The sequence below is a fragment of the Sarcophilus harrisii genome, chromosome 4 (genome assembly GCF_902635505.1).
Source record: "Sarcophilus harrisii chromosome 4, mSarHar1.11, whole genome shotgun sequence".
In the NCBI taxonomy this organism is placed as follows: Eukaryota; Metazoa; Chordata; class Mammalia; order Dasyuromorphia; family Dasyuridae; genus Sarcophilus; species Sarcophilus harrisii.
Window position 1 is genome coordinate 429,186,863 of NC_045429.1, and position 24,564 is coordinate 429,211,426.

The 24,564-nt window shown below is 46.6% G+C and overlaps 1 protein-coding gene across 2 annotated transcripts; it reads right to left on the minus strand.

Moving 5' to 3' along the window:
* Positions 1-1,477: 1,477 nt before the first annotated feature.
* On the minus strand, positions 1,478-23,373 carry LIG3 (DNA ligase 3). 2 transcript variants are annotated; one of them, XM_031967596.1, is made up of 20 exons: positions 23,203-23,373; positions 17,705-18,249; positions 16,822-16,965; positions 13,073-13,270; positions 12,671-12,822; positions 12,335-12,501; positions 12,139-12,216; positions 11,735-11,903; positions 9,683-9,838; positions 8,909-9,040; positions 8,393-8,472; positions 7,908-7,995; positions 6,827-6,904; positions 6,288-6,411; positions 5,766-5,908; positions 5,455-5,529; positions 5,225-5,371; positions 4,344-4,551; positions 3,207-3,304; positions 1,478-2,263 (listed from the first exon to the last, which is right to left on the minus strand). In XM_031967596.1, the coding sequence occupies exons 2-20, from the start codon at positions 18,243-18,245 to the stop codon at positions 2,030-2,032; spliced, it is 3,012 nt and encodes a 1,003-aa protein (XP_031823456.1). In that variant the 5' UTR covers positions 18,246-18,249; positions 23,203-23,373; the 3' UTR covers positions 1,478-2,029. The 2 variants fall into 2 exon arrangements, with proteins under 2 accessions (XP_031823456.1, XP_031823457.1); XM_031967597.1 differs by lacking the exon at positions 1,478-2,263 and adding an exon at positions 2,272-2,973.
* Between the last annotated feature and the right edge of the window lie 1,191 nt (positions 23,374-24,564).

Below are 24,564 nucleotides of genomic sequence, written 5' to 3' on the forward strand. Positions count from 1 at the left end.
TATCATTAAAGCACTTCCATTCTCCTCATTTCTGCCTTTCATGTGACAGATGAGGAGACCGAGGCAAACAGGTCCAGGGTCACACAGCATCTGTGAGCATCTTAGGCCAGATTTGAATTTGGGATGACTCATCTTGACTGTTGGCCTGATGCACTGTGGTGCTACCCCAATGATTAATTAGAAACCAATGGCTGGGGATAGCTCACCCTGTACAATGGCCCCCAAAGTAGCTTCCTCCTTTCGGTTTTACTAGCGTCATTCATTATTCCCCTTTTCTAGATGAATTAGTTCAGTAAGGCACAAGACGTTAAGAGCATTGCAGAACACAAAGTTGCCAGACTCTGACTTTAGATACAGTTTTCATGCTGCTTCTATAAATGACCTATTGCTCCAAAATGTTCTAAAGCAGAGCTAATAAGTGGGCTCATGGGAGGAGTGGAAGGCAGATTAGGAAAACATCCCATTCACTTAGTCTGGCATTAGTGACTGCTGTCCTTCATGAAATAATCTAGGAATTCTCCCATGGGGAGTGGCACACGAATCCTAAGAGGAACCTGCCTCTGCCTGGATGATTTGGGCAAAATGTCTCATGTTTCCTGGGAGGAAATACGGGCAGGCGTATGGCTCCCAGACCAACTTGCCCACGGCATCAATGTAGGATGCTTCAGGCTGGCATTGAGGGAGAGCTGAATCCAAACTCTTGCCATATCTGTAACCTTCATTATCATGGGCAGCTTATACCATCTTGTGATGGATCTTACTAAAATTGTGGGGGGATTGGGCTTAGTTCTTGTCTTCCAGCTCAGCTGATCCTATGGTATTTGGGACACAGAATGGAAGAGACTGACTCAGCTTCATAGGAGAGTTTGGCCTGTTTCAGCCAGAAACAATTTATTTATTTATTTATTTATTTTATTTATTTTTGCTGAGCCAATTGGGGTTAAGTGGCTTACTCAGGGTCACACAGCTAGGAAGTTAAGTGTCTGAGACCACATTTGAACTCGGGTCCTCCTGACTTCAGAGCCAGAGCTCACTTTACTGTGCCATCTGGCCCACTAACAACATGACTACCAGTCTAGCTTTCTCTTGGGGGGGGGGGGGGGGGGGGGGGGGGGGGGGGGGGGGAGCGCGCGTCTCGTGCTTGCCATGGGGGTTTGGGGCCCTCAAGCTCAGCCCATGGCACAGAGGTCTGGAGCAGCTGGCCCACCTGAGCTGTGCCCAGCTAGCCTGGCAAGGAAAAGTTTGTAGAGCCGGGACTCCAGACCCTGCCTCCTGTTTGGGCACAAACTGATGAGTGCAGGCAACACTAACAAGCACTCTTAAGAAGGACCTTTCCGCATCCAAAAAGCCCCCAAGGTGGGAAACCCCAGGGGCGGCATCTACTTGCCTCCTGCTGCATCTTCCTCACCATGAGCACCGGTGTCAGGGTGGCCAAACAGGCCATGCCCGCCCCACAGAGCCGCGCTGACACAAGGCAGGGTCTTTCAGAGGAGTTTATTCCACTAATCTTTTAAAACTGATGCCCCCACAGAGGGCGGGCCAGACTACAGCCATCTGCATTTTGCTTTTTTGGGAAAAGTACTTTGCCAGTCAGTCTTTTTAAAATACCTTTTAAAAATATTGAGTGAATAATGGTGAGAAAGGGCAGAATGGCCCTCCCCGGGCCTCTCTGCCCACCCAAGAGCACCAGGACAGGAACCGGGCAGGAGGGTGAAGCCGCTCTCAAGATCAGTTATACAAATACCTGGGCTTCTCAGACACAAACGAGAACAAGAAAGGACAGAGCCAGCACCTGGATTGCCAAGGCCTCTCCAGACAAGTAAGGGAAATGGGTTTTCCTCCTTCCTCCCCATCACCCCCACGTTCCGGCTCTGAGGTCGGGGGCACGGTTCACGTCTGCTCTGGGAAGACAAGGCTGGAGCACCTCGGGGAGGATCCTCGCAGCCTTTCTGTCCTTGGTTGCCTCATGCCAGGGGCCTCAATGTCCGCCCCATGGGAGATATGGGAAGGGAAGAGTTGACCTCGGGCCCTAGCAAGGTGCCACCAGCCTCCTTTTCCGGATACACGCCCAGATCCATTCAGGAGAAACCTGCTGGGCCTCAGGGCTCTTGTCCCCACTGCCCACCACGTGAGTGGCAGAGGCCATGTCGTATTCTTGGACCAGATCCCCATTATAGGCCACGAAGTAGCGGCGGAGCTGGCTGAAATCCTGCGTGGAGGGCGGCAGGTAAAGCCGCACACCTGTGAAGATGTCCAGCAGCGTCTGCAAGTACGACAGTCCAAGGCAGTGAAAGAGAGGGGTTAATGAGGGCGTGGGGAGAAGGTCCTTGCCAGTCAGTGTCCCCTGGGGGATGGGCCTGATGCGGCACAGCCTCAGGGAAGCCCGGCCCCAGCCCTCTCCAGAGAACGGCCATTCCATCTGCCGAAAGAGGAGGCCTCCTGGGGCCGGCAACTCCACCTTAGGAGAAGGGGCTTGAAGTCTTCCCTGGAAAAACTTTTAGGCCCTAAGGGAACAATGCAAATGGCAGCAGAAAAGAAGGAAGCAAGAGCCCTGAGAGGGCAAGGTGGCAGCGTGCTGAGGGGGAGAGAGAGGTGCCCTTCGACTGCTGTCCAGAACAGGCAGAGACACGGGCAGTGAGGACACAGGGATGCCCAGGCTGGGCCCCTGCCCTAGAGTGTCAGGCAGCCCTGTCAGCCTCACTCAGGCCCCCTAGTGCCAAGGGGGCAGGTGGGAGTTCCTGAACACAGCTCAGAGGGAGAGGAAGATTGTAGGTCAGAACTGGGGTGGGGAGGGAGGGGAAGGGGGCCTCCCGACCTTGTACACACAGTCACAGGCCTATTCTCAGCTGTACTTTAGCCCTTTAATGGAAATCACAAGTCTGGTTAAATGGCTGCCGAGCCTCGAGCCTGGCTGCTCTACTTCCTGCCTGCGTGCACATCTCTCCTTCCTCTTTGCTCTGCAGCCAGTCTCCTCTGCAAGGCAACGAGAGGCTTCTGAGTCCTAGGGGGGGGCCATCCCCCACTGTGCACACCCATGCCCGGGAAGTCCTGGCCTGGGGGGGGCCTGTAAGTTTTTTCCTATTGTTCCCATCACACTGTGGGGTGGGGTAGGGAATGATTGGGGCCTGGGACAGCCCCAAGAAGAGAAAGCTCAATGACTGGCTTTTTCCCCCCCTTTCCCCCTCCCACCAGGCCCTGGTCATCACCTTCTTTGGGCTTGGGTTTCCTTCCTCGGGGGCCTTCCTTTTCTCCCCTTTCCTCTCCTCCACTTTCCCGGGGGGAGGTTTCATGGTGGGCTTGTTGCCTGTGAGGAAGAGAAGGGAAGGGATGAGTGCACTGGACCCCCTTGGGCAGGCTAGTGACACCTACAGATTCTCAGAATCGCAAAAAAACCCGATGATTAACAGTAAAATACGTTTGATCACAAAGGAAAAACCAATCATCAAATTAAGTCATCAAAATATTTTTTAACAAAATTTCCCAGATGGACTTGGCTCTTCTCAATGATGCGATGATTCCAGGCAATTCCAACAGAGTGGGGATGGGAAATGCCAGTCACATCCTGAGAGAACCATGGACCGAATGTGGATCCAAGCATTGTATTTTCACCTTTTTTGTTTGTTTTTTCTTTTTTATGTTTTTTTCCCTTTTGGTCTGATTTTTCTTGCATAACATGACAGATATGAGAATACATTTAAAGGGACTGCAACAGATTTAACCTGTGTCAGATTGCCGGCTGCCTTGGGGAAGAGAATGGGAGAAAAATTTGGAAAACAGTCTTAGAAAAATGTTACACGTGTGTGGAAAAATAAAATCCTACTGAAGTTTAAAAAAAAATTTCATAGAGCCTAGTTTGAGATTAAGAATCCAGGCTCTAAAGGCAGAAAATAACTCCCCACCCCCCCACTCCCACCCCATTAGAATAAGGTTGAGAGCCTGATGCCGTCCTCTGCCTGGGCACCAGTCAGGCTTTTTGACTGTTGGGTAACAAAATCTTCCCCACAATTCTGTGCTGGGGAGGACAGCTGGTGTGGCTCAGCCTCCCCAGGATCCATCATTCTGCACAGACAAATACTCAGCCCCCAGACTCGGCGGGAAGCTGCTATGGAACATAAATGAGGATGCCCAAGGAGGCTGGCTTCTGAGCCCCACAGAGAAAGGCCCGGACCAGCCCAGGGGACAGCACTGGGCCTGGAGGCAGAAAGCCAAGTTCAAATGAGACCTTTATAAAGCATTTCATTACCTAACGGCCCAGCACTTTAATGACAGTTATGACTGCTTAGCTCTCGGGCCAGGCTGCAGCCATGCTGTTCCCTTCCACCTTCCCCTGGCTGCCATCTTACCTGCTTTACTCGGAGGGCCATTCATCTTTCTTTCTGCTTTTTTGGCTGGGCCAGAGGCCTTATTGGGAGAGGCTTTGGAGGCTTTTCGAGAGGTGGAAGGCCCCATGTTGCCCTCATTCTCTCCACTGCTGCTACTAGTCACCGAACTCCCCTCATCTGCAGCCACCACAGTGAAGTCGGCCTTTTCCTTGGAGAGCTGGTACAGCTTCTAAGGAGGAGGACAAACCCCCCAGACTGTGAGCAAGGTGTGGCTGGCAGCTCCCAATGGGGGGGTTGGCCGCCCTGTTCTGGGATGCCCCCCAACTTAGAGAGGACCTAAATCACTCCACGCCACAGTGCAGTGAACTGGGGGGAGGCAGGAGCTGGGCTTCCCTCCCTCTGCCTTTCCTCAGCTTCTCTTGGGACCAAAGCCGTTCAGTGCAATCTGACTCCACCTGTGTGTGAACAAGTGGCCCCTTCTGTACCCCAGGCTGTCCTCAGCGTCCCCCCTGTATTTGGGAAGCTCAGCCCCTCAGCCCCTTGGGCCGTCTCCCAGTGTGTCTGGCCCTGCTGCGGCTCCTCACCTGCAGCCCCCTGCCCATGGGCACCCTGTCGTGTTCCCCTCCCCGTTTCCAGCTCCCTCAGGTGCCTTACAGCCAGGGATTCTCTGACGAGCATCTTGAACTTCACCCACCTTACAAGACAACCCTCCAGAGAGGTCCCACAGGGACTCAAGGAGAAGGCTCTCCTCTCTATGGAGACAGCAACCCCCTGCCCCTCATCTTCCATGAGACAGAGGAAAGTAGCAAAGACGGCACTTTATGGGACTAGGCTGGAGGGCCTGAGCCATCCCAATTAACCAGTGCACCGGGTAGAAGAGGGGCCCTGGGGAGCCCAAGTACCTTCAGCTGTGGGAGGTTGGTGGCCGACTTCCAATCTTTATCATCACGAATGCGGGTGCAGCGGGGGAAGCGGATGGAGATGCCATCGGCTGTGTGGGCCTCGGCCTTGGAGAACTCTGCCCCTGTGATCTCCCAAACAGGAGCTTTCTGCAAAGAGGCAGGGAATTAGTTGGGGAAGAGATCATTGTGGGCCAGGCTGAAGAGGGAAGGAGGCAGCATGAGGGCAGTACCTTTGGATCCGGGACGATGAAGTCAGGGTAGTAGTTCTTATTGATTTTCAGCCAACTGGGAATCTTACTGGGATCCTAGGGATCAAGAGCAGAGATGCCAATTAGCCTTCTCACTGTGGTTCACCGTTTTACTGAAGGAGGGAGTGGATTGAGGGGAGCTAATTTATATATGAGCCAGGGTCAGACTTAATTTTCAGTGTTAGTGGGAAGCATCAGTCCAGAGGCTCCTTCCCAGAAGGCCGGTGGTCAGCGGTCTGCTCTAATGCTGCTGCTTCTTCCTCACTCCATTTGCAGACCCTGCTGCCCCCTACCTTGCTGATCTTCACCATGTCCAGCTCATTCTGCAGGCGAGCGAGGGTGGCGTCGTCGTGGCCGCCGGCGCACTTGGTGACAGTGCACCACTTCTGGCTGCTGGGGTCATAGCAGCCCATCAGGAAGATAGACATCATGCCCCCTAAAGGAAGGATGGGACAGAGGAGGATGGCCCTGAGGGACAAATGCTTTTAGCCAAGGACACTCAACCAGGCAGTTCAGGTGGCTGAGTCCTTGGGCGTGACTCCCCCCTCTCTGCCCCAGGCCCAGATTTCCCTTCCAGGCTGGGCAGCAGCCCGTCGCTGACTCGGACAAGTAGAGGGGTGCTCAGTTTCTTAGGGAAGAATGACCAAGCAGACTTCTGATGCAGCCGCAGCTCCCAGGGCTGTCAGTTTTGCCTCTGGGATATGGCCCAGGCAGGTCATCCACCAAGGTCTAGCCAGGAAACAGCCCCCCTTCCAGCCAGGTGCCCTCCCCCCAACAAGGATCCCCAAGCACAGCCCAGGGAGGGTCAGACTGACCTTTGTTCCCTTGCCCATAGAAGGCTCCAAGGACCACCAGATCTGCCGTGTCTGCCATGGCCCCCTCGTTCAGGTAGTCCTTCTTCACTTTTAGCCAGTGCCGCTTCCCTGGCTCATAAGTACCCTGAGGAAGACCAGAGGGGTACAAAATGCTGTGGTCCACATACCAGGCAAAGGAGAGTCTCTTGAGATGCTTGATGAAAAAGATCTGGTGGGCTCCACAATGGGCCTGTACTATATATATAAACTGCCCCCAGAGATTCTGTCACCTACAAATCCTGCTCATTTCTGTACAGCTTTACAGTTAACAGAATGTGCTGCCATACGTTCCTATTTAATCCATAACCACCCTGTAAGTTTTTGTCTCTATCTCAATGGAGATTCCGAAAGCTTAAGACTTGTTCTCAGTAAAAACCAGGAATACAATTCCCAGGAACTTGCTTCCATCTGCCACTCCCAGGCAAGAACAGTTGGAGGTGAGGCTCATCACAGGCAGAGGAAGCAACCAGAAATCTCTTGGGTAGAAAGCAATACCTCACCTTCACATCTTTTAGCACCAGTCCTTCCAGCCCTTCCCGGATGACACGATTAATCATATCAGCCAAATCTGAAGCTTTCTGTGGGACAGAACAAGAATGTGTTACATCAGTTTGTGGGTAGAGAATGGCTAGGGATTTCTGTTTCCTTTCTAACTTCTCCTTTTCCTCCCAACCCAGCTCTCCCTACTTTTTTAGCATCCAAATTAATCAACTGTCTACCAGGAATCTGGAGGTCACAGTTTGTGCCTTTGAGCAATTTTCCTTGTACCCTTTTCTCTTATTTTTATTTTGTTTTAATTTTTTAGGTTGTATATGTATATATTTAAAAAAAAAAACAACATATTTCCATTCGAGTAATGTTGGGAGAGAAAAATCAGAACAAAAGGGAAAAACCATGAAAAAGAGAAAAAAAAAGGTGCCAATTGTGTGCATATTGATCCACATTCAGTCTTTACAGTTCTCTCTTTGGATACAGATGGTGTTTTCCACCCAAAGTTTATTGGGATTGTCTTGGATACTGAATTGCTAAGAAGAGCCAAGTCCATCACAGTTGGTCATTATATAATCTTTTTGTTGCTGTGTGTAATGTTTTCTTGGTTCTGCTCACTTCACTTAACATCAGTTCATGTAAATCTCTCCAATCCTTTCTAAAACCATCCTGCGAACAATAATATTCCATAGCATTCATCTACTATAACTTATTTAGCCATTCCCCAATTGATAGGCTTCCACTCAGTTTCCAGTTCCTTGCCAGTCCAAAAAGGGCTGCCACAAACATTTTTGTACATGTGGGTCCTTTTTCTGATTTTATAATCTCTCTGGGCCAATAGTGGCACTGCTAGATCAGAGGGTATTGCATGGTTTTTATAGGTCTTTGGGCATAGTTCCAAGTGAGCATCTCCCTTATTACATGAGAAAATATAAACCAATGAATCAGAAACCAAAATAAAATAGGATAAAATAAAATAAAAATAACTTCACAGGATCATTCAGAGGGAGCTGCCACACTGCTGATCAAGTGAAATATATATGTGTCAACTCCCTCCTGGGCAAACTGCACTAAGGAAGTGTTCCTACTCACTGTGACGTGCTTCATTTCAGAGAAAAGGATCCGATTGGGGATTTCAACCATGTTGTCATGGAGAAACTTCCGCCGTTCACACAATGGTCTGTAGGAGACAAAAAAGAGGTCAGGCTGGCCTTCAGAATACAGTTATGTCATCCTGGAGACTGTTCTGAGTAGGACCCAAAGGAAGAAAGGGAACAACCAAATTCAAGGTGACTCTTAAATCAGCCACCTCTGGTGACTCTTAAATCAAGAGCACTATGTCTGTGGTCAGCTCCTTTGAATCCTTCACATGACTTCCCTGAAGAATTGCCCACCTCAAGCCCTCCATGATGTGGTTGCTCAGTCCCTACATTCTACCACGGTGCTCCCTTCTCTGAGGCAGAGAAATCAAGGTGAAAGCACATGGGCTGTGGTTTCCAGAAGTCCAGTCCTTCTCTGCTGGCTTCAGAACTAAAGTTGGACTTTGGGGTTTCAGAATTCTCATCAAGCACACCCACCTGTCCATCAGGCTGATGTCATTGAAGTAGATGCAGTCAAACACAAATAAGCAGACGTTGGCATCCTGGAAAGCTGCTTTCTGAAAGGGAATTCAACATGACTAAGGCTGACAGGCTCTCCAGCCAGCCACCTCACTGCACAACATGGTGACCAACACTTGGAGGCAGCAGCTGTTATGAGGTGCCCACAGGGAAGCTCCTGGAAAGGCCAGTTTATGCTCTGGAAGGTCATGGCCACACAATCCTCAGCTAATCCCAATCACACATGTCCCATTGGATTGATGTTGAAAAAATTATTCTCCCAATATTTACTTTCTTTTTTCAGAGAGAACCAAGAGATCATCATTTATGAACTGAGGGATGACTTCAGAATCATTTACCAGCAAAAATGAAACTCCACTCAAAGCAAAGATGCTTTACATACAGAATAAGTCAACAGAATATACTTGTGTAAGTGCACACACACACACACATATATATCCATATACATACAGTCTGACAACTGCCATGTTGTACCTTATGCACACCCAGAGTCCCAAAGGGCAAAGGTTTGCTTGTTTTGGTGTCGATCAGAAGGACCTCGGAGTCTAGGATCATGCTCTGGCCCCCTGGGAATGCCTGAGGGATGTAGTCCTTAAAATGGGCCACCTAGAGACAGAAAGGCAGTATAGCTCAGAGGGCTTCAGGGAGAGGATGAATGGGCCATAGGCAGTCTCCCATAGGGATGGAGAGTTTAAGGAAAGGAGAAATTTTCATGAAGGGGAAGGAAAAAAATTAATAAATGGAAGCCAAGGTTCATTTACACATTAACTGAATCAGACATGATTTTAAGCCTTTATGTGTATTCAGTATTATAATGTCCAGCTTTTCAGCTGGTAGTATACATTTATAGTTTCCAGATGAAAGCCATAATAAATATCACTGAGCACCTAAGGAAAAGGGAGAGCCAAAGGCTTTGGGCCCAGGTACCTTCATTCTGAAGACGCATGGTTCATCCTTTTCCATTCTGGGTCATGTGAGGTACCCATTTACCACCAGGCATCAGTGGAGAGTTCTGTATTGGTGTGGTTTGGATGGCAGCAAACAAACTTATCTAAGCTAAAAGTGCCTGCCAGGAGGGCCCTTGGTCCCGCTTTGGAGCTCCCAGCACAAATGGTCCAATTTCACGTAAGCAACTGGTGACAAGGCTGGACAAAGCCTCGGTCCTCAGTTCGGACAGTGCTCTCCCGTCTGGAGGCTCCCTGACTAGGCTCAGTGAAAGGGCTTCTGAGGACTCAAAGGGGCACTTACTTTGTGAGGTAGGACAGGCTTGAGGCTTCGGCTGAAGTAGCTGAACTGATCCCCCTTCTTGTGCACCTGCACTCGCTCCCCGTCATACTTGATCTCAGAGAACATCCCATTGGGACACTTCTTCATTGCATATTCAATGGATTTGCAGGCTTCAGCCTGAGGGGAACACAGGAGGAGACAGTTGGGAAGAGGCAGGAGTACAGAAAGGCTCCATGGGTTTTCACATGGGTCTTAACTGTGGATTCCTCTGAGTGTGGGGTAAAGACAGTCTGAGGGGGCTGAAGGTGGGAGAGGAGTATCTTACATGGTAAACTCCTCACCTACTGTGGAGAGGAAATGTGGCTAGTCCACCAGGAGTGCAAAGTGCTACTGAATGCAGGCTGGTCCTTCAGATGACATCCCTGCAGCTTGTCAGGACCTCTCTTAACTTAGGGTCACCTTTATGCTACACGGAGGCACTGGAGCTCAATTTAAAAACTCAGATATTGGGGTTTACTCTCCAGGAGAATCACTGTCTACTTTGTACATAAATGAGCAGTTTTCAAGGAACTACAACACAAGGTATACTTAAAGTCATACTGAATGTCATTTAATCATTTTTAATATATCAAAAAGTACAAACAATGCTCTTTAAAATTGTTGCAGGCTTCAGGGTCACTGTTATGAATATCAGTTTGCTGTGTGACACATGCACACTAGTGCATGGCCTGCTTCACAGACTGTCACCAGATAAGTCTCCCTCTTTTTAAGTCAATAGTATAGTGGAAAGTAAATGGACTGGGACTCCAAGGAGCTGGGTCCTCTGGGTGACTTTGGGCTGTTCTCACTTCCAGATGATATCTGAGGGGACTTTCTCCTTTCTTCCAAAACAGGCTTCTAATTACATGAACCGATCTGTGGTAACACGTGTCTGACCCACCCATGGTCACGGTTCCTCAACAGGCAGAAAGCTGCACAGATCCTTGAGGCCGCAAAGCCCCGAGAATGCCCGACACTTCTGAAGGGAAACTACAGCTGTCACCACATCAGAACCAGGGACATCTCAGACCCCAACCCCATGATCCACATTCAACATGCCCCATGTCAACTCAGCCTCCCACACTTCTGGATGTAGTTATTAAACACCATTTCCATGTTAAAGTCGAGAACGATGAATTGGGGGATAAGAGCTGGGTGGATGAGACCACCACATGGAAAGCCTCCTGGATCCAGGATCCCTTTCTTTCTCCATCTTGCTTAAGAGCACATATTCCCTGCCTCAAACATAACAATCTGGGCCATAGAGAAGTCCAATACAGAAAAGAGCAAAACAAACCAACCCTACATTCTTAACAAGGCCAGGGAAGCCTCTTTAGCTATTCAGGAAAATCAAACAGTCATCACTGGCAAATGCAGTACTGGAGAGCCTTTTAGGTTGAAGTTCTGCTAAGTCTGCAAGACTTCCTGGTAGTGAATTAATGTGATGGGAAAAGCATGAGATCAGAAAAATAAATCACATTTCCCATGAAATGAGCAGATGCTGCAAAGAACCTCTGTCAAGCCAAGATCCCCCATGTCCAACTATTCTGGTGTTGGGGGCACAGATCTGTCTCTGATCTACGAGAAGTGCAGGCAAAGCAGGAACCCTGGTGGTACAAATGAACTTCCAGAGCCCCTTAGTCATCCCTGTTTTTGACTCGGGCTCCTGGGGAGTGCCTGAGACCAGCCCAGAGAATTAGGCCTAGAAGAGACCCCACCCATTATTCAGTCCAAGCTCTCATTTCAGAGGAGGAACAGGAAACCTAAGAGACAGCAGGGATTTGTCCATGGTCATACACATAATCTATATAGAACAAGGACTAATCCTCGAGTCCCTGCTCCAAGGCTACGTCATATTTTTGGTCTCCCTCAATTGTCAAATGGGAAAGTCACTCTTGTCCCTACCCTTGCTGTCTCTTCTAGTCTCCAGGAATGTAAGGTCTTAGGCCTTTAAACTGCTCTAAGTATCTTTGAACCAAAACAATGGGGCAGGGACAGCCCCTGAGTCTGCCAGGGTTAGAGAGCTTTCCTCACCAGCATGGGCTGCACGGGGGTCATGAGAGCTGCCTGGACGCTGAGTGCCCGTTTCATTCCCGGTGCCTTCTCGGACTCCTGCTGGTTTGCCAGGACACGTTCCACCACATCCTGGAGGTTCCGCGAAGCCTTGAAAGCTTCATAGGCATTCGGATCCAGGGCATCTAGCCTGCCCAAAGAAGGGGAGATGGATTCCCAAATCAGCTCCTTCCAGGAATGAGAGCTGACACCCTGGATGAAGAAGACCACTGCAGGCAAAGGCGGAACGCTCCACCTGCTAACAGGGTCTAGAGAAGGGCCTGTACTTTGTGCCAGAGGAGGAGCCCCAGGCAGGGGACAGAGGCCCAGCCCACTCCATTCTGCCACCTGCAGGGTGTCCACCAGGCAGAGGGCATGGTACTTACACATGCTTGGCACCCGAATTCATCTTGAGGTCATGCTTAATGAGTCTGATGATGCACTTCAGGTCATTGGCTGTGCACCTAAAGGGAAATGAGGGTTTCTCCCTCTGAGCCATGCCAAGGGGCCATGCTCTTCTGGGACATTAGCTCTCCGGCCCTGGCCTGCCGTCCGGTCCCCACAGTGGCACTGGGCTCTCACCTGGAGGCAATGTCCTGCAGCACACTTTGCTGGTCATCCTCTTTAGTGAGTTTGGACAACTGCAGTAGGAACTCGTCTACTTCCTGAATGGTGAGAAGGCTCTTGGCTGCAGGGGGGAAGGACCGGCTCTGCTCGAAGAACACGCGCACTGTCTCGGACACGTCTCCCTGTCTCCAGAAACCAAAATGCCACCACCACAATTCACTAGCAAGGCTGAGCCAGGGCGAAAATCTGCAGCCATCCCCCCAAATTCTCCAAGCAAAAAGCCTCTCTTCTTCAGGATGAGTCACCCTACCGCCAAATTAAGCAAAAGTAGCTGTCTGTCTGCATACTGACCTGCTCCAAGTCCCGGACCATGTCATCCTGACTGCAGTTAAAAATCCGACTGAAAAGCTTCACAATCTGTTTGTCATTCAGGTTATAAACGCTTTTAATGACCCCCGGCAGGAGCAGCTTCACTGTCAAGTACACATCGCCATGGAAACCATCTGGAGGCAGGAGAAAAGGAATTCCGCATGGGAGTTGGAACTTGCTTCAAAAACATAAAAGAAAAAAGGGAGACTTCCGGGGTTAAGCAGGGAAGACTATGATGAACTGGGCGTTGTGCACTTTGGGATTTTGAACAAGTCACATGTTAGTCCTATAGCCATCACCACAATAGGAGAGGAAAGAGAGGACCAAGTGAATTCTTTAGACAGAAGGCAGGGGAATTGAGCTAAAGTGGGTCAAGTCTCATACCGCCGCCCGATCCTTTCTGAAGAAAGTCATGGATGATCTGGGTCTTCACGTTGTAGCTGGGCTTGTCAGCCACCATGGCACAGAGTTTCCGAAACTCCCGCAACAAGCAGTCCTTGTGCTTTGGGTCACACTTCCCAGCTGACAGGGTGGTCTTGGAGGGAGGGTTTGAGAGGGGTCCCTCAGAGGTGCTTGGCTTAGCTGTTAGGAACATAAAGAAATGGAAGCAAAAAGAGATTACTGCCTTCTCCTCACCAAGGCTGACCCAGAGTGCCAGGGACATTTATGAATTGAAATACTTATGAAATTTCTTCTATGTGCCAGGCACTGAGATATCTTAAAAAATTAAATTTGTTATCCTTTCCCCCATGAAGATTATCACATACTAGAGGATATAAAACATAAATAGCTCAAACTGCAAAATCAGAACTAAGGGCATAAAAAGATTCTCTTTAAAGTGTTAAGAGAGACCTACAGTGGGAACACATCATTCCTAGCTGAGGGAAAGATTGGGGAGGTTTCGAAGAGGAGAGGAAGTAGCACTGGAAGAACCTTTTATAAGATAAAATTTCAGTTAGTAGAAGGGAATGGACAAAGGAGCAAAGGAGAGAAGGTGGAAAAAACACAGTATTCTAGTTAAGTAAAGCAATGGAAAGAATGGGGGGGGGGGGGGGGGCGGCGACAACAAATAGCAAAGTTCATATTCTTACAGCTGCTGGAGAGGTAGGCCAGCATCAGATTACAAGAAGCTTTGGATACAAGGGCCTTTTGTTGGGAAATAAGAGGGAGATGGAGACGGTTGCTGTGTAATGGAGCAGCATGAATGAATGCATCATGAATAGTCTGATTAGCAGTGGAATGAAAGACAACTTGGAATGGGGAGAGGGTAGAGCTGAGAAAACCGTCCCCTTACCTGGGAAGCTGATACTTCCCAGAATCCCTCTCTTCTTTCAAGACAAAGCTCTAGCATTGTCTTCTCGGAGAAGCCTTTATCAAAGCCACAGCTAATGTGTCTCCTCCAAACTCCTATTTCCTTGTGCTTATTCCAAGTATACTTATTTATGTCTAAATATCTCCCCAGTAAAACTGTAAATTTTGTATCCAGTGCCTAAGGATATGAAAGGAGGCATTTAGTCAATACTTGTTGACTGAGTAAAGGCTTAACTTTAAAGTACTGTATTATACTAAGTACTGTACTGTACTAAGTATGGCCACAGGGACTGCAAGTGTACAGTGGACAGGAGAGGGACTATTCTGGGGGAGTGGCAGTGGGGCTGGATGGAAGAACTGTAGACAAAGAATGTGACTGGTTGTTAAGAGAAAGATGAGTCGAAGACCAATAAATCAAGAAGCAAACGCATATTAAGAGCCTTTAGTCAGACACAGCACTAAGCACCGGGTATACAAATCCAAAAGGGAGACAAATCTTGCCCTCAAGGAGCTTCTAGCCATGATCAAGAGCAGCTGTGTGGAGAATGGACTGAAAAAAGAAGAGACTTGGAAGTCTGGAGACCACTGTGACAGGTGGGAAATAAGGTGCTGATGGTACAAGTACAATTAAGGGAACAGTTTGTGGCATAAACAAATTAGGTTCAAAGAGAAAATTAAGACTGAAAAGATGAGAAACTGTGTTAGGTGAAAAGTGGTGCCAACCAATAAAAAGTTAAGTCAGAAAATGTTTTAGGGTAAAATGGACTAATGAGAGAATGTTAAGTACTCCATTTTTACTTTAAAGACACACACACACACACACACACACACACACACACACACACACACTGACCTGACTTCTAGAGAGCAAAGAAAGTCAAACAGGTGACTGATATACACCCTACACCTTCTTACAGAAGAACTATGGTTCAATTTTATGCTCCGGAAATCCAAAATTGAAGAATCAGACCAATATGAAAAATAATTGCAGCTCCCCCAATTTCCATCCTTTCCCAACTTACTGTACTTTCATAATGAATAAAGGATGGTCAAAAAAATAACTTCCTGCCAGATCCTAGAAGAATTTCCAAACCAAATTATTAAGTGTTTTCCCTTTTCCCCTCTCATTTCCATTTGCAAAACAAATTTAATTTTGTATGCTGGTAGCAATATCATTAGCAAATTTGCTGCTGATGCAAGCTGTCCCTTTGTTTAATTTTTTTTTTTTAAAACAAATTCTTAATCCATTCTCATTTGCAATCTACTGTTTTTTTTTTTTTTGGGGGGGGGGATTCATTTCTTTTTCTTTTTTAAAAATAGCTCTTTATTTACAAAACATATGCATGAATAATTTTTCAACATCGACCTTGCAAAACTTTCTGTTCCAACTTTTTCCCTCCTTCCCCCCAACCCCTCCTGTAGATGGCAGGTAAGGGCTATTGTTTCAAAGAACATCCTTCAAGGTGACAGAGAAATCTGAGGAAGAAACTTTAGGGTCAATGCTCAGCCATGTTTCAGGACAAATGGGACCTCCTGTATAATAAACACGAAATTTTTCTCATTCTATATCCTGGCATGACTGGGTCTTCATCAGTATTACTCTCTCACCTCTGAAATTCTATCATGGTCCACTCTTCATAGAAGCACAACTAAAAATCCTATTACAAGACTAGCCTCTGTTTAAAATAGCTCTTTCTTGACATTGTAATTATACTGTACTAATCTCACCATAAGGAAGTAATTTAAAGAATTTAAATCTAGAAAGCATTCATTTAGGCTGAATTTTCTTTTACAGAGGAGGAGGCCCAGAGAGGCCTGCTGGATTATCTGAAGCCACAAAGGAAGGAAAGAGCAGAGTAAGACTCTGAATTTATAATCTTGGACTCTTTTCACTATACCACACTGATTATACCTAGTCTTTATAAAATATTTTAATTTAATAGCTTATTAGTCAATCTTCTTTGACTATATGCAATTTATAAGGCAGATAAGAAAAGAGCAGAAGAGAAATTTATAATTTTTTGTCTTATGAACTGTAACGATCTTGCTTCAACTCCCTTATAGTCATAAGGGACTCAAATAGTCAAGTTCTTACAAAAAGCCATTAGATGATCCGAGAGTAGCAGATTTCTAACTCTTACAAAGTGACAATCACAACAAGTTGGTACTTAATCAGTCAGACTGATTAGGTATGTAATATATTACTGTAAATGAGCATAGTAACCTATTATTTGATAAATCCAAAGATTCCAGATTTTGGGGTAAGAACTCATTATTAAATAAAAATTGCTGGGAGAATTGAAAAGCAGTATAGCATAAATTAACGTCTTATTCTATATACCAAAACAAGATAAAAATGGGTATACTATTTAGATATGAAGGGTAATATCACAGAAATTCAGGGGAACATGGAAATTCAAATCTATGGATAAGGAAAGAGTTTATGATTAAAGAAGAGATAGACAGGACCTTGGGAAGTAAATGGATAATTCTGATAACATGAAATTAAAAAGTTTCTACATAAACAAAACCAAAACAACCAAAATTAAAAGGAAAGCATGAAAGTGTGAGAAAATTTACAGCAAATTTCTCTTAGATCTTATTTTTCAAATATATAATGAACTGAGCCAAAGTTATTAAAAAGAATTAATCATTCCTCAAATGATAAGTGGTCAAAGGATACAAACAAGTAGTTTTCAAGAGAAGAAAGCAAAACTAACAAAAGTCATGTTAAAAAAAAAAGCTCTAAATCAGTAATAGAGAAATGCATGAAATAAGAAGAAAATACTCTGTCTGAAACCCCAGGCAGTGCACTATCTTACCTGCGAAGCCAGAGAATTTCCGGGGATTGGTGTTCGTGACTGAGGAGGCTCCTTTGTGTGGAGAAACCACCTGGCCAGTGGGGGTCAGCTTGGCCTGGACCGTGGCTCTCTTGGTTGGTGTGCTTGCTGCCTTGGAGGAGAGTGCTATGGGACAAACAAAAAGATCATCAGGGGACGGGACAGAGACGGGTACACCCTGAGGGTGATCACCAGTAGGTCAAGTTGATATGGAAACTCTATTTTTTCAAATTCCAAGCCAACTGCCCCCGCCACATACAACTTCTTCCATCTTTTAGGCATTCTCTATGGAGACAGAAATTCAGTTGGCAGCTAAGGTTTCCCAGTATCCCTCGCTCCAGCACCGATTTCAAGACTGTAGGCAAATCTTATCTTATAAGAGAGCAAACTGTGGTAGAGTGGGCTGGTAACCTGAAGGTCACAGAGGAAGAGCACTGACTTCGCTGAGATGGCTGACCTCTAGGGGAGACAACTCTCTCCACCAGGGCCTCTCAGCATCTTGAAAGCCGAGGGCTGCCCAAGGCACTGAGGGCTTTACCCCAAGTCTCCAAGGCCACCAGGCTTTGCTGCTTCTAGAATAAACAATAAGCTAAAGTAGCAGAAAGAGATGGAGAGCTCCCAGGGACTGAATACCCCACACCAGACCACACCAGACCACATCTGCCACGGGAGGCTGACAGCTGTGCATGGAAGAGTACGTGTACGTCTAGCCTAGAAGCTTGCTCCTTTCTAAGGCAGGTTTGGTGCCCTTCTTCTGTGGGCTGTTAATAGCTGCTACTTCCCCAACTGTCTTCCCTTAAGAAAATGAAGCCCTCATCCCCTGCCCGTGCTTCCAGAAGGCCCCAAGCTCTGCCTAGTGCCTCACCTGCAATCAGCTCACTGATTTGATCTTTCTCTGGGTCCTGAAGTTCTTCCCAGCCCTCAAGCTCAGTCAGGTCCTCAATCTTCTTGGTGGTCGCCCGGGCCCGTTCCAGCTTCTCAAACATGCACTTGATATGGTACCACTCTTTCATATCGCCCCCGGATTCTGAGAAGGGGTTGGGGACCACCTTGCCTATGCGGCACATGCCCTTCACTATTTTTTCCTTGCATTTCTTACAGCTGGCTGTGCCACGCTTGGCATAGTCCACACAGTATCGCTGTTCAGCCATCTCAGAAACTCCTGTGCAGAACCCCATATGTGACACAGGTAGGCAGGCAAAGCGAGCAGTACATGGCCCTGGGATGCCCCGCCTGAACCAGAGACAAGGCTGCTTCTTCAAAAGGAGCCAGAATCCATGAAAGGGACCACTGGAGAGCTGGCTACTTAACAGCCACCGTGATGGGTCCTGGAGCAAATGTGGAACTGTCCTTTGGCCAAAAGCTCTGCAAGTCTGCTGGAAGAGCACAGCCAAAGCCAATGGCATGCAGCTGCAGAATAGACACAAAAAAGGGAGAGATGAGAGCCCCAACTCTCTTGCAGTAGTCCGAAGACGTAGACATAAAGCTGAATAATCAAACATTTTTCCAAAAGCAGTCCACTCTTACTCAAATAGTACTGAATAGAGCTAGAAGAAGTCAGGTCATCATGTTTAGGACTCTAATCTCAACTGAACCCTGGCTAGAGGAAGACAATTGCTCTCCAACCGATTTTCTGTCCCACTGCCCATAGACACTTCCCCTAAACTCTTTTCTCCTTAATCTTCATGCTGCTACTTTCTGAGATTAGGATGTCAATTTTATTCTTTACAGAGAAAACAAAGGCCATTTTCTATGAGCTCTCTCTCCTCCCAGTATCTACATCTCATAACAACTTGATGTAATCTCCCACTATCTCCTCCTTTACTCCAGATTTTGATGTAAAAGTGGAAGCCTACCGCCTCCTGTCTCATAAATGCCCTCACAACCATTCCTTCTTTTTTTTTAATCTTCAATTTCTCCCTACTGGTCTTTTCTTCTCTGGATATTCCTACTCTTTAAAAACTTCCCCTGGATTCTTCCATCCCTTCTTGTAATTATCCTCTCTCCTCCCTTCATCAACCAAACTCCTAGAAAAAGCTGTCTATAATCAATGATGCCTCCATTTCCTTTCCTTTCTTCTTACTTCTCAACCTTTTGCCATCTGGTTTCAGATCTTTATTACTTAACTGAAATTGTTCACTCAAAGAAATTGTAACTGCCAAATTTGATAGACTTTTTAAAGTCTGCATTTTTTCTGAGTTCTCCAAAGATTCTGGCATTGCTGATTACCTCAACAATCTCTTCTTCCCTAGGATGCTAATGCTGCTCTAATGATGCTCTCTCAAGGTTCTCTTTCAGATCTATTTCTCCTTTATTAGATCATTATGCACATTAAAGTCCTCTAATGGTAGTAAATATAAAAACTGTGTCTTGATTCTCCTTTTCTTCTCTCTATATTCAGTGACCTTATCAATTCCTATGAATATAATTAATATCTCAATGCAGGTGATTCCTAATTATAGATATCCATCTTTAATTTCTCTCCTGAGATCCAATCCCACATTAAAAAAAAATGGACATTTGGAATTGGATGTCCTATAGGCATTTCAAACTCAACATTTCAATAGAACTCATTATCTCTTCCCACAAACTCAACCCCTCTCCCAAACTTCCTTATTTCTTTTGAAGGAAAAACTATTCTGCCTGCTGGTCACTCAGGTTTATCACCTTCAACTCCTTTCCCTTATCCCACACATTCAAACATTTGTTAGATCTTGCTTTTTCTATGTCCATCACATCCCTCACAGTCTTATCTTCATCCAAAAAAAAAAAAAAGTCAACATCCCAATGGCTCTTTTCAACAGCAAGGTGATTCAGGCCAGTTCCAATGGTCTTCTAATGAAGAGAGCCATTTGAACCCAGAGAGAGAACTAGGGGGATTGAGTGTGGATCACAACATAGCATTTCCACCTTTTTGTTGCTTGCTTGCATTTTATTTTCTTTATCATTTTTTCCTTTTTTTAATCTGATTTTTCTTGTGCAGCATGATAAATGTACAAATATGTATAGAACTGCACATGTTTAACATATATTGGATTAAATGCCGTCTGAGGGGGTTAAGGGGGGAGAAAAAAATTTGGAAAACAAGGTTTTGCAAGAATATCTATGCATGTTTTGAAAATAAAAACGCTTTATTTAAAAATATCATCATTCTAGTTCATATCTTTCCTCATCTCTTAACTGAACTACTGCTATATTCTAATTGGTCTCTTGGACTCCAGTCTCTCCACTCAAATCAATGCTCTGAGAGAAGTTAATATTTTGCTATAATATTAATAACCAATTATTAGATCAGGATTCAGGGTTTTCTCCTTTTATTTTCTCATTTAAGACCCAGCCCCTATTAAAAAAAAAAATCTCTGAAGGACATGGCTGATTGATGGGATTGTCCTAGCCTTCAAAGTATACACTCTTCAATTTTAGATGGGAGCCCACTGAACTAAGAAAACTTATTCTTTTTTCAAGTGTAAAAATAATCCAGTCTGGATGAGTTCTTGCTCCAAGGAAATGAGCTCTAGTTCTTGTACCCATCCATTGGAGTTTAGGATAACCCTGCTCATTAAGGAAAAAAAAACAATCAGAGTGGTCTAGAAGGAGATGGCTTCCTCTGTACAGACTCCTGAAGCTGCTGAATCTCATGATTAAGGTACATTCTCAACAGAAAGAGCTGAAGACTTTTAGCCTACCTCCTCAGGCTTAATTTTCCTTTCAAAAAATATCTAACGCATTCATTGTCTCCACTGGGGGGAGGGGGAGAACTTTGGTTATGGAGAGAAACCAATGAATCAATTTGTGATTAGCTAGCCTAATTAATAAATTGATTATATATATAGAAATGCCAAAGATTTTCCTAAAGCCCAAGTCCAACCATGTCATTTCCCTTTGCAAACTCCAGATTATCTCTAGGATCAAACACAAAGTCCTTTTTGGCCTTTAAAGCCCTTCATATCCTGGCCCAAATATCATTCCCTCCATATACTCCACAGTACAAACTAGTCTTTTTTACTGGTCCTCATAAACCACATTACAGCTCCTGTCTCCAAGCCTTGGCAAATCCTTATCCATCCCCCTGAATGCTAACCTCTTCCTTCTGAGATTTCCTCCCATTTACTTTGCAAGTGTCTTGTTTGTACATGGTTGTTCCCATATGGTCTCCCCCCATTAGACTGGGAAATCCTTCCAGGTGGGGCTTTTCTTGGTATCCCCAGCTCCTGGCCTAGATCCTGCTATGTCTATAGTTGGTCTAACTTGTTCTTCCTGCCTGGCATGCATTCTTTTTTACTCCTAGGCTCTTTAGTCTTTTTGAGACTCTTAAAGGGCCACCTTCTATCTAGGAACCTTTCTAATTCCATCTGGCTGCTAGCTCTCATCCCCACCCTCCTCCTCCAGCCCAAAACCTTTTATCTACTCTGAATATACTTAAATAGATACTTGTAGATTCCTCAAGCTAAAATGTTAAGATTTCTGAGGGCAAGGATTGCGACACTTCTGTCTTTGTATCCTCAACCGCTAGCACCATAAGTATTTAATATGTTTTTGACTGTTTAACACAGACAATCCTCTTTTTTCAAAGAAACCCACACAGAAAAATCTAGTTTACCTAACAAATGATACCCTTACACCGATATCCAGTTTTCATGATGACTCTTAAGACACTTTAAGACTCTTGACTGTCTTTTTAAAAACTGAGATTAGTGTTAATTATACAGCTGTCGGTAAGTGTTAAGTTACAACAATTTCACAGAATCAAAGAATGTTAGAGCTGGAAAAGCCTTTCACGATCATCTCGTTCCCCCGCCATCCATACAACACAAACATATTAAAGCTAAGATGCAGGAGTTATAAATTGGCTAAAAGTGCAAAGGCGAGTAGTAGAGCTGAAACTAGAAGTTAGTTCTCTAGATCTTTAGTCTACAGCTTCACGCCTACTAATTCATCTAATTCTTGAAAAATTAGTGATTCACGACATACACATTAAATATTAAGCAGAACACTCAATTATTCAAAAGGGATTAATTTAAAAGTGCGGTTTTCTTGGATCATTTAAAGGTTTGGTGAAAGCTCAGCAACTACCTTAACGTAAAATGAGCATGTTATACTACGACATATTCAACATGTATAGGACTGCTTGCCATCTAGGGGAGGGGGTGGAGGGAAAAATCGGAACAGAAGTGAGTGCAAGGGATAATGTTGTAAAAAAAAATTACCCTGGCGTGGGTTATGTCAATAAAAATTACTATAATTAAAAAAAAAGTATATATAATTAAAATAATAATTAAAATAATTAAAATATATATAATTTTTAAAAAAGTATATATATATATATATATATATATATATATATATAAATGAGCACGTTATCGGTACTGAGTAGTAAAGGGAAGCCAGAAGAACTTGCCAGCTACAAATCAATCAGAAGAAATCTTTATGAAATCATAAAGCAAATCAGTTGGAAGATATTTCTGTTCAATGTACACCAACTGTTCAGAGAACTTCCCACCCCCAAGTTCATCTGTAGGTTCGAACCGCAGGGAAACGCTCCTCAGGTGGGTAACGAAATCGGATGCTCGTCAGCTGTTCCCAGCAGCGGCCAGAGCCCTCTAGCGGGTGGGTCAGCGGCTCAGCCCCCAGGAAACTAACCAAAAGGACACCAGCCGAGCCTACACCCCGCCTGGGGAAGGGTTTTCTTTTCGTCATTAAGGCTGGTTTTGGGTGGGAGGGAGAGGATGGATAAAGGAGACAGGGGCTGCGCAGAAAGTGGAGGCCGGGGGGGGCGCTCCGAAAGGACAGGGGAGCCAGTCCGGAGGTCTCAGCTGGGAGGAGGGGCGGGGAGACTGCGGTGACGGGGGACAGATTGGAGAGAGGGCGTGTATGGGGGGAGGGGCGCGGTGTGTGCGCGCGGAGATCCACGAGTACGAAAACTATGGGATGGGGGACCCCGGGGGTGGGGTGAGCTGGGGCGCCCCCGGGCGGGGCGGCGTCATTATGTGCGGGCCCACTATCGGGGACTGAGCGCCAGAGGGGGTGGGGGCGGGGGGACACGTGTTCGTTGGTGTTGGGGGGGGCAACTGTTTGGAGCGGGGTACTCTGCTGGTAGCTGACGGGATGGAGCCGACTCGCGGTGGGAGGAGGGGGTTACGCGGGGGGGCGGGGTGCCACGTGTAGATAAGTATATGGGAGGGCGGTGGAAAAGCTTTGGGGAGAGGGCCCGGGTCAGCGGGGGGCATTTTCTTGGACCAGAAGGTCGGGGTCTCCGGGGACTAAGGCCTCACGGGAGCTGCGAGCCCCCTCCTCCCGCGCTCTGGCCGCGCGGTGGGAGGGGCCTCCTGGAAGCCACCGGGCTTCCTCTTTTGTCCCCCTTACCTGTCTCATTTGTCTCCCGGCTCCGACCTGACCAGGCCCGGCTCCGGAACTCGGGAAAAGCCGGAACCTAGTGGGGAGAGGCCTCGCGCCAGAGGTAGTTAAAACTACGATCACTTTAAATCCGGGTTCTTGGACACGGCGACAGGGCGCAGACGCAGAAGGACGCGGGGCGGTGCTAATCGCGAGAGCTTGTTCCCTGCACCGAGGACCCGCCCCCAGGGCAAGAGGACCGCCCCTACTCCGGAGGGTCCGCCCCCAGAGAGGGTCCGCCTCCAGAGAGGTCCGCCTCCAGAGAGGTCCGCCTCCAGAGAGTAGGGTCCGCCTCCAGAGAGGTCCGCCTCCAGAGAGGTCCGCCTCCAGAGAGGTCCGCCTCCAGAGAGTAGGGTCCGCCCCCAGAGAGGTCCGCCTCCAGAGAGTAGGGTCCGCCCCCAGAGAGGTCCGCCTCCAGAGAGGTCCGCCTCCAGAGAGTAGGGTCCGCCCCCAGAGAGGTCCGCCTCCAGAGAGTAGGGTCCGCCCCCAGAGAGGTCCGCCCCCAGAGAGGTCCGCCCCCAGAGAGGTCCGCCTCCAGAGAGTAAGGTCCGCCTCCAGAAGGACAGCAAAAGGTGCCCTCTTGCCCGGCAAAGCAACTCGGAACTTATTATTCCTTCATCTTTCTCTGGTCCCGGGCAGCAAAGAACAAAGTAAGAAGCGTGGCCAGCCAGGGGTCTCGTATAAACTGAAACACTTTTAAAAATCAATATCTTTAATTTTTATATCACTTATAAAACTCACCGTTCCGTCTCCCTGAAAGCTAGTTCTTTTCTTTCAAATTTATTTTCAATAATGTCATCTTTATATTAGCTTATTTCATATTGTATCTCCCTTGAACTCCTTGAAAATAGGGACTGTATACTGGGCTTAGCCCAGTTCTCGTCACACTGTAGGCGATGAACAAATGCTTGCTGACTTGCCCCGAATTCACGCGTCTCACAATAACTCTCTCCTAACTCGCTCAGAGATTCATTCCTTAAAATAAAGAATTATGAGGGAAGTTCCAATTCCGTCTCTCTCTCTCTCTCCCTCCAATCCTATCAAATCTCACAAATGACTGGAAGGATGCAGGGGGAGGATAAGGCAGCATCATTTCCAGATAATTGGACCCCTAGGAATGATATCTGTTAATACGGTCTATTTTGCAGGATAAATAAATGTAATAGAATTTCACAAACGTTTTAGCTCTCTGCTTGTTTGCTATCAATTTCATCCTAAGGGAGCCCTTAATGCTTTCTGCTCTGAAGTTCTCCATCTGTAGAATGGAGCCAAGACAGGTTGTCTGTCATTTCCAACACGGGGAAAATGGGAGATGTGGTAAGCTTGGATGAG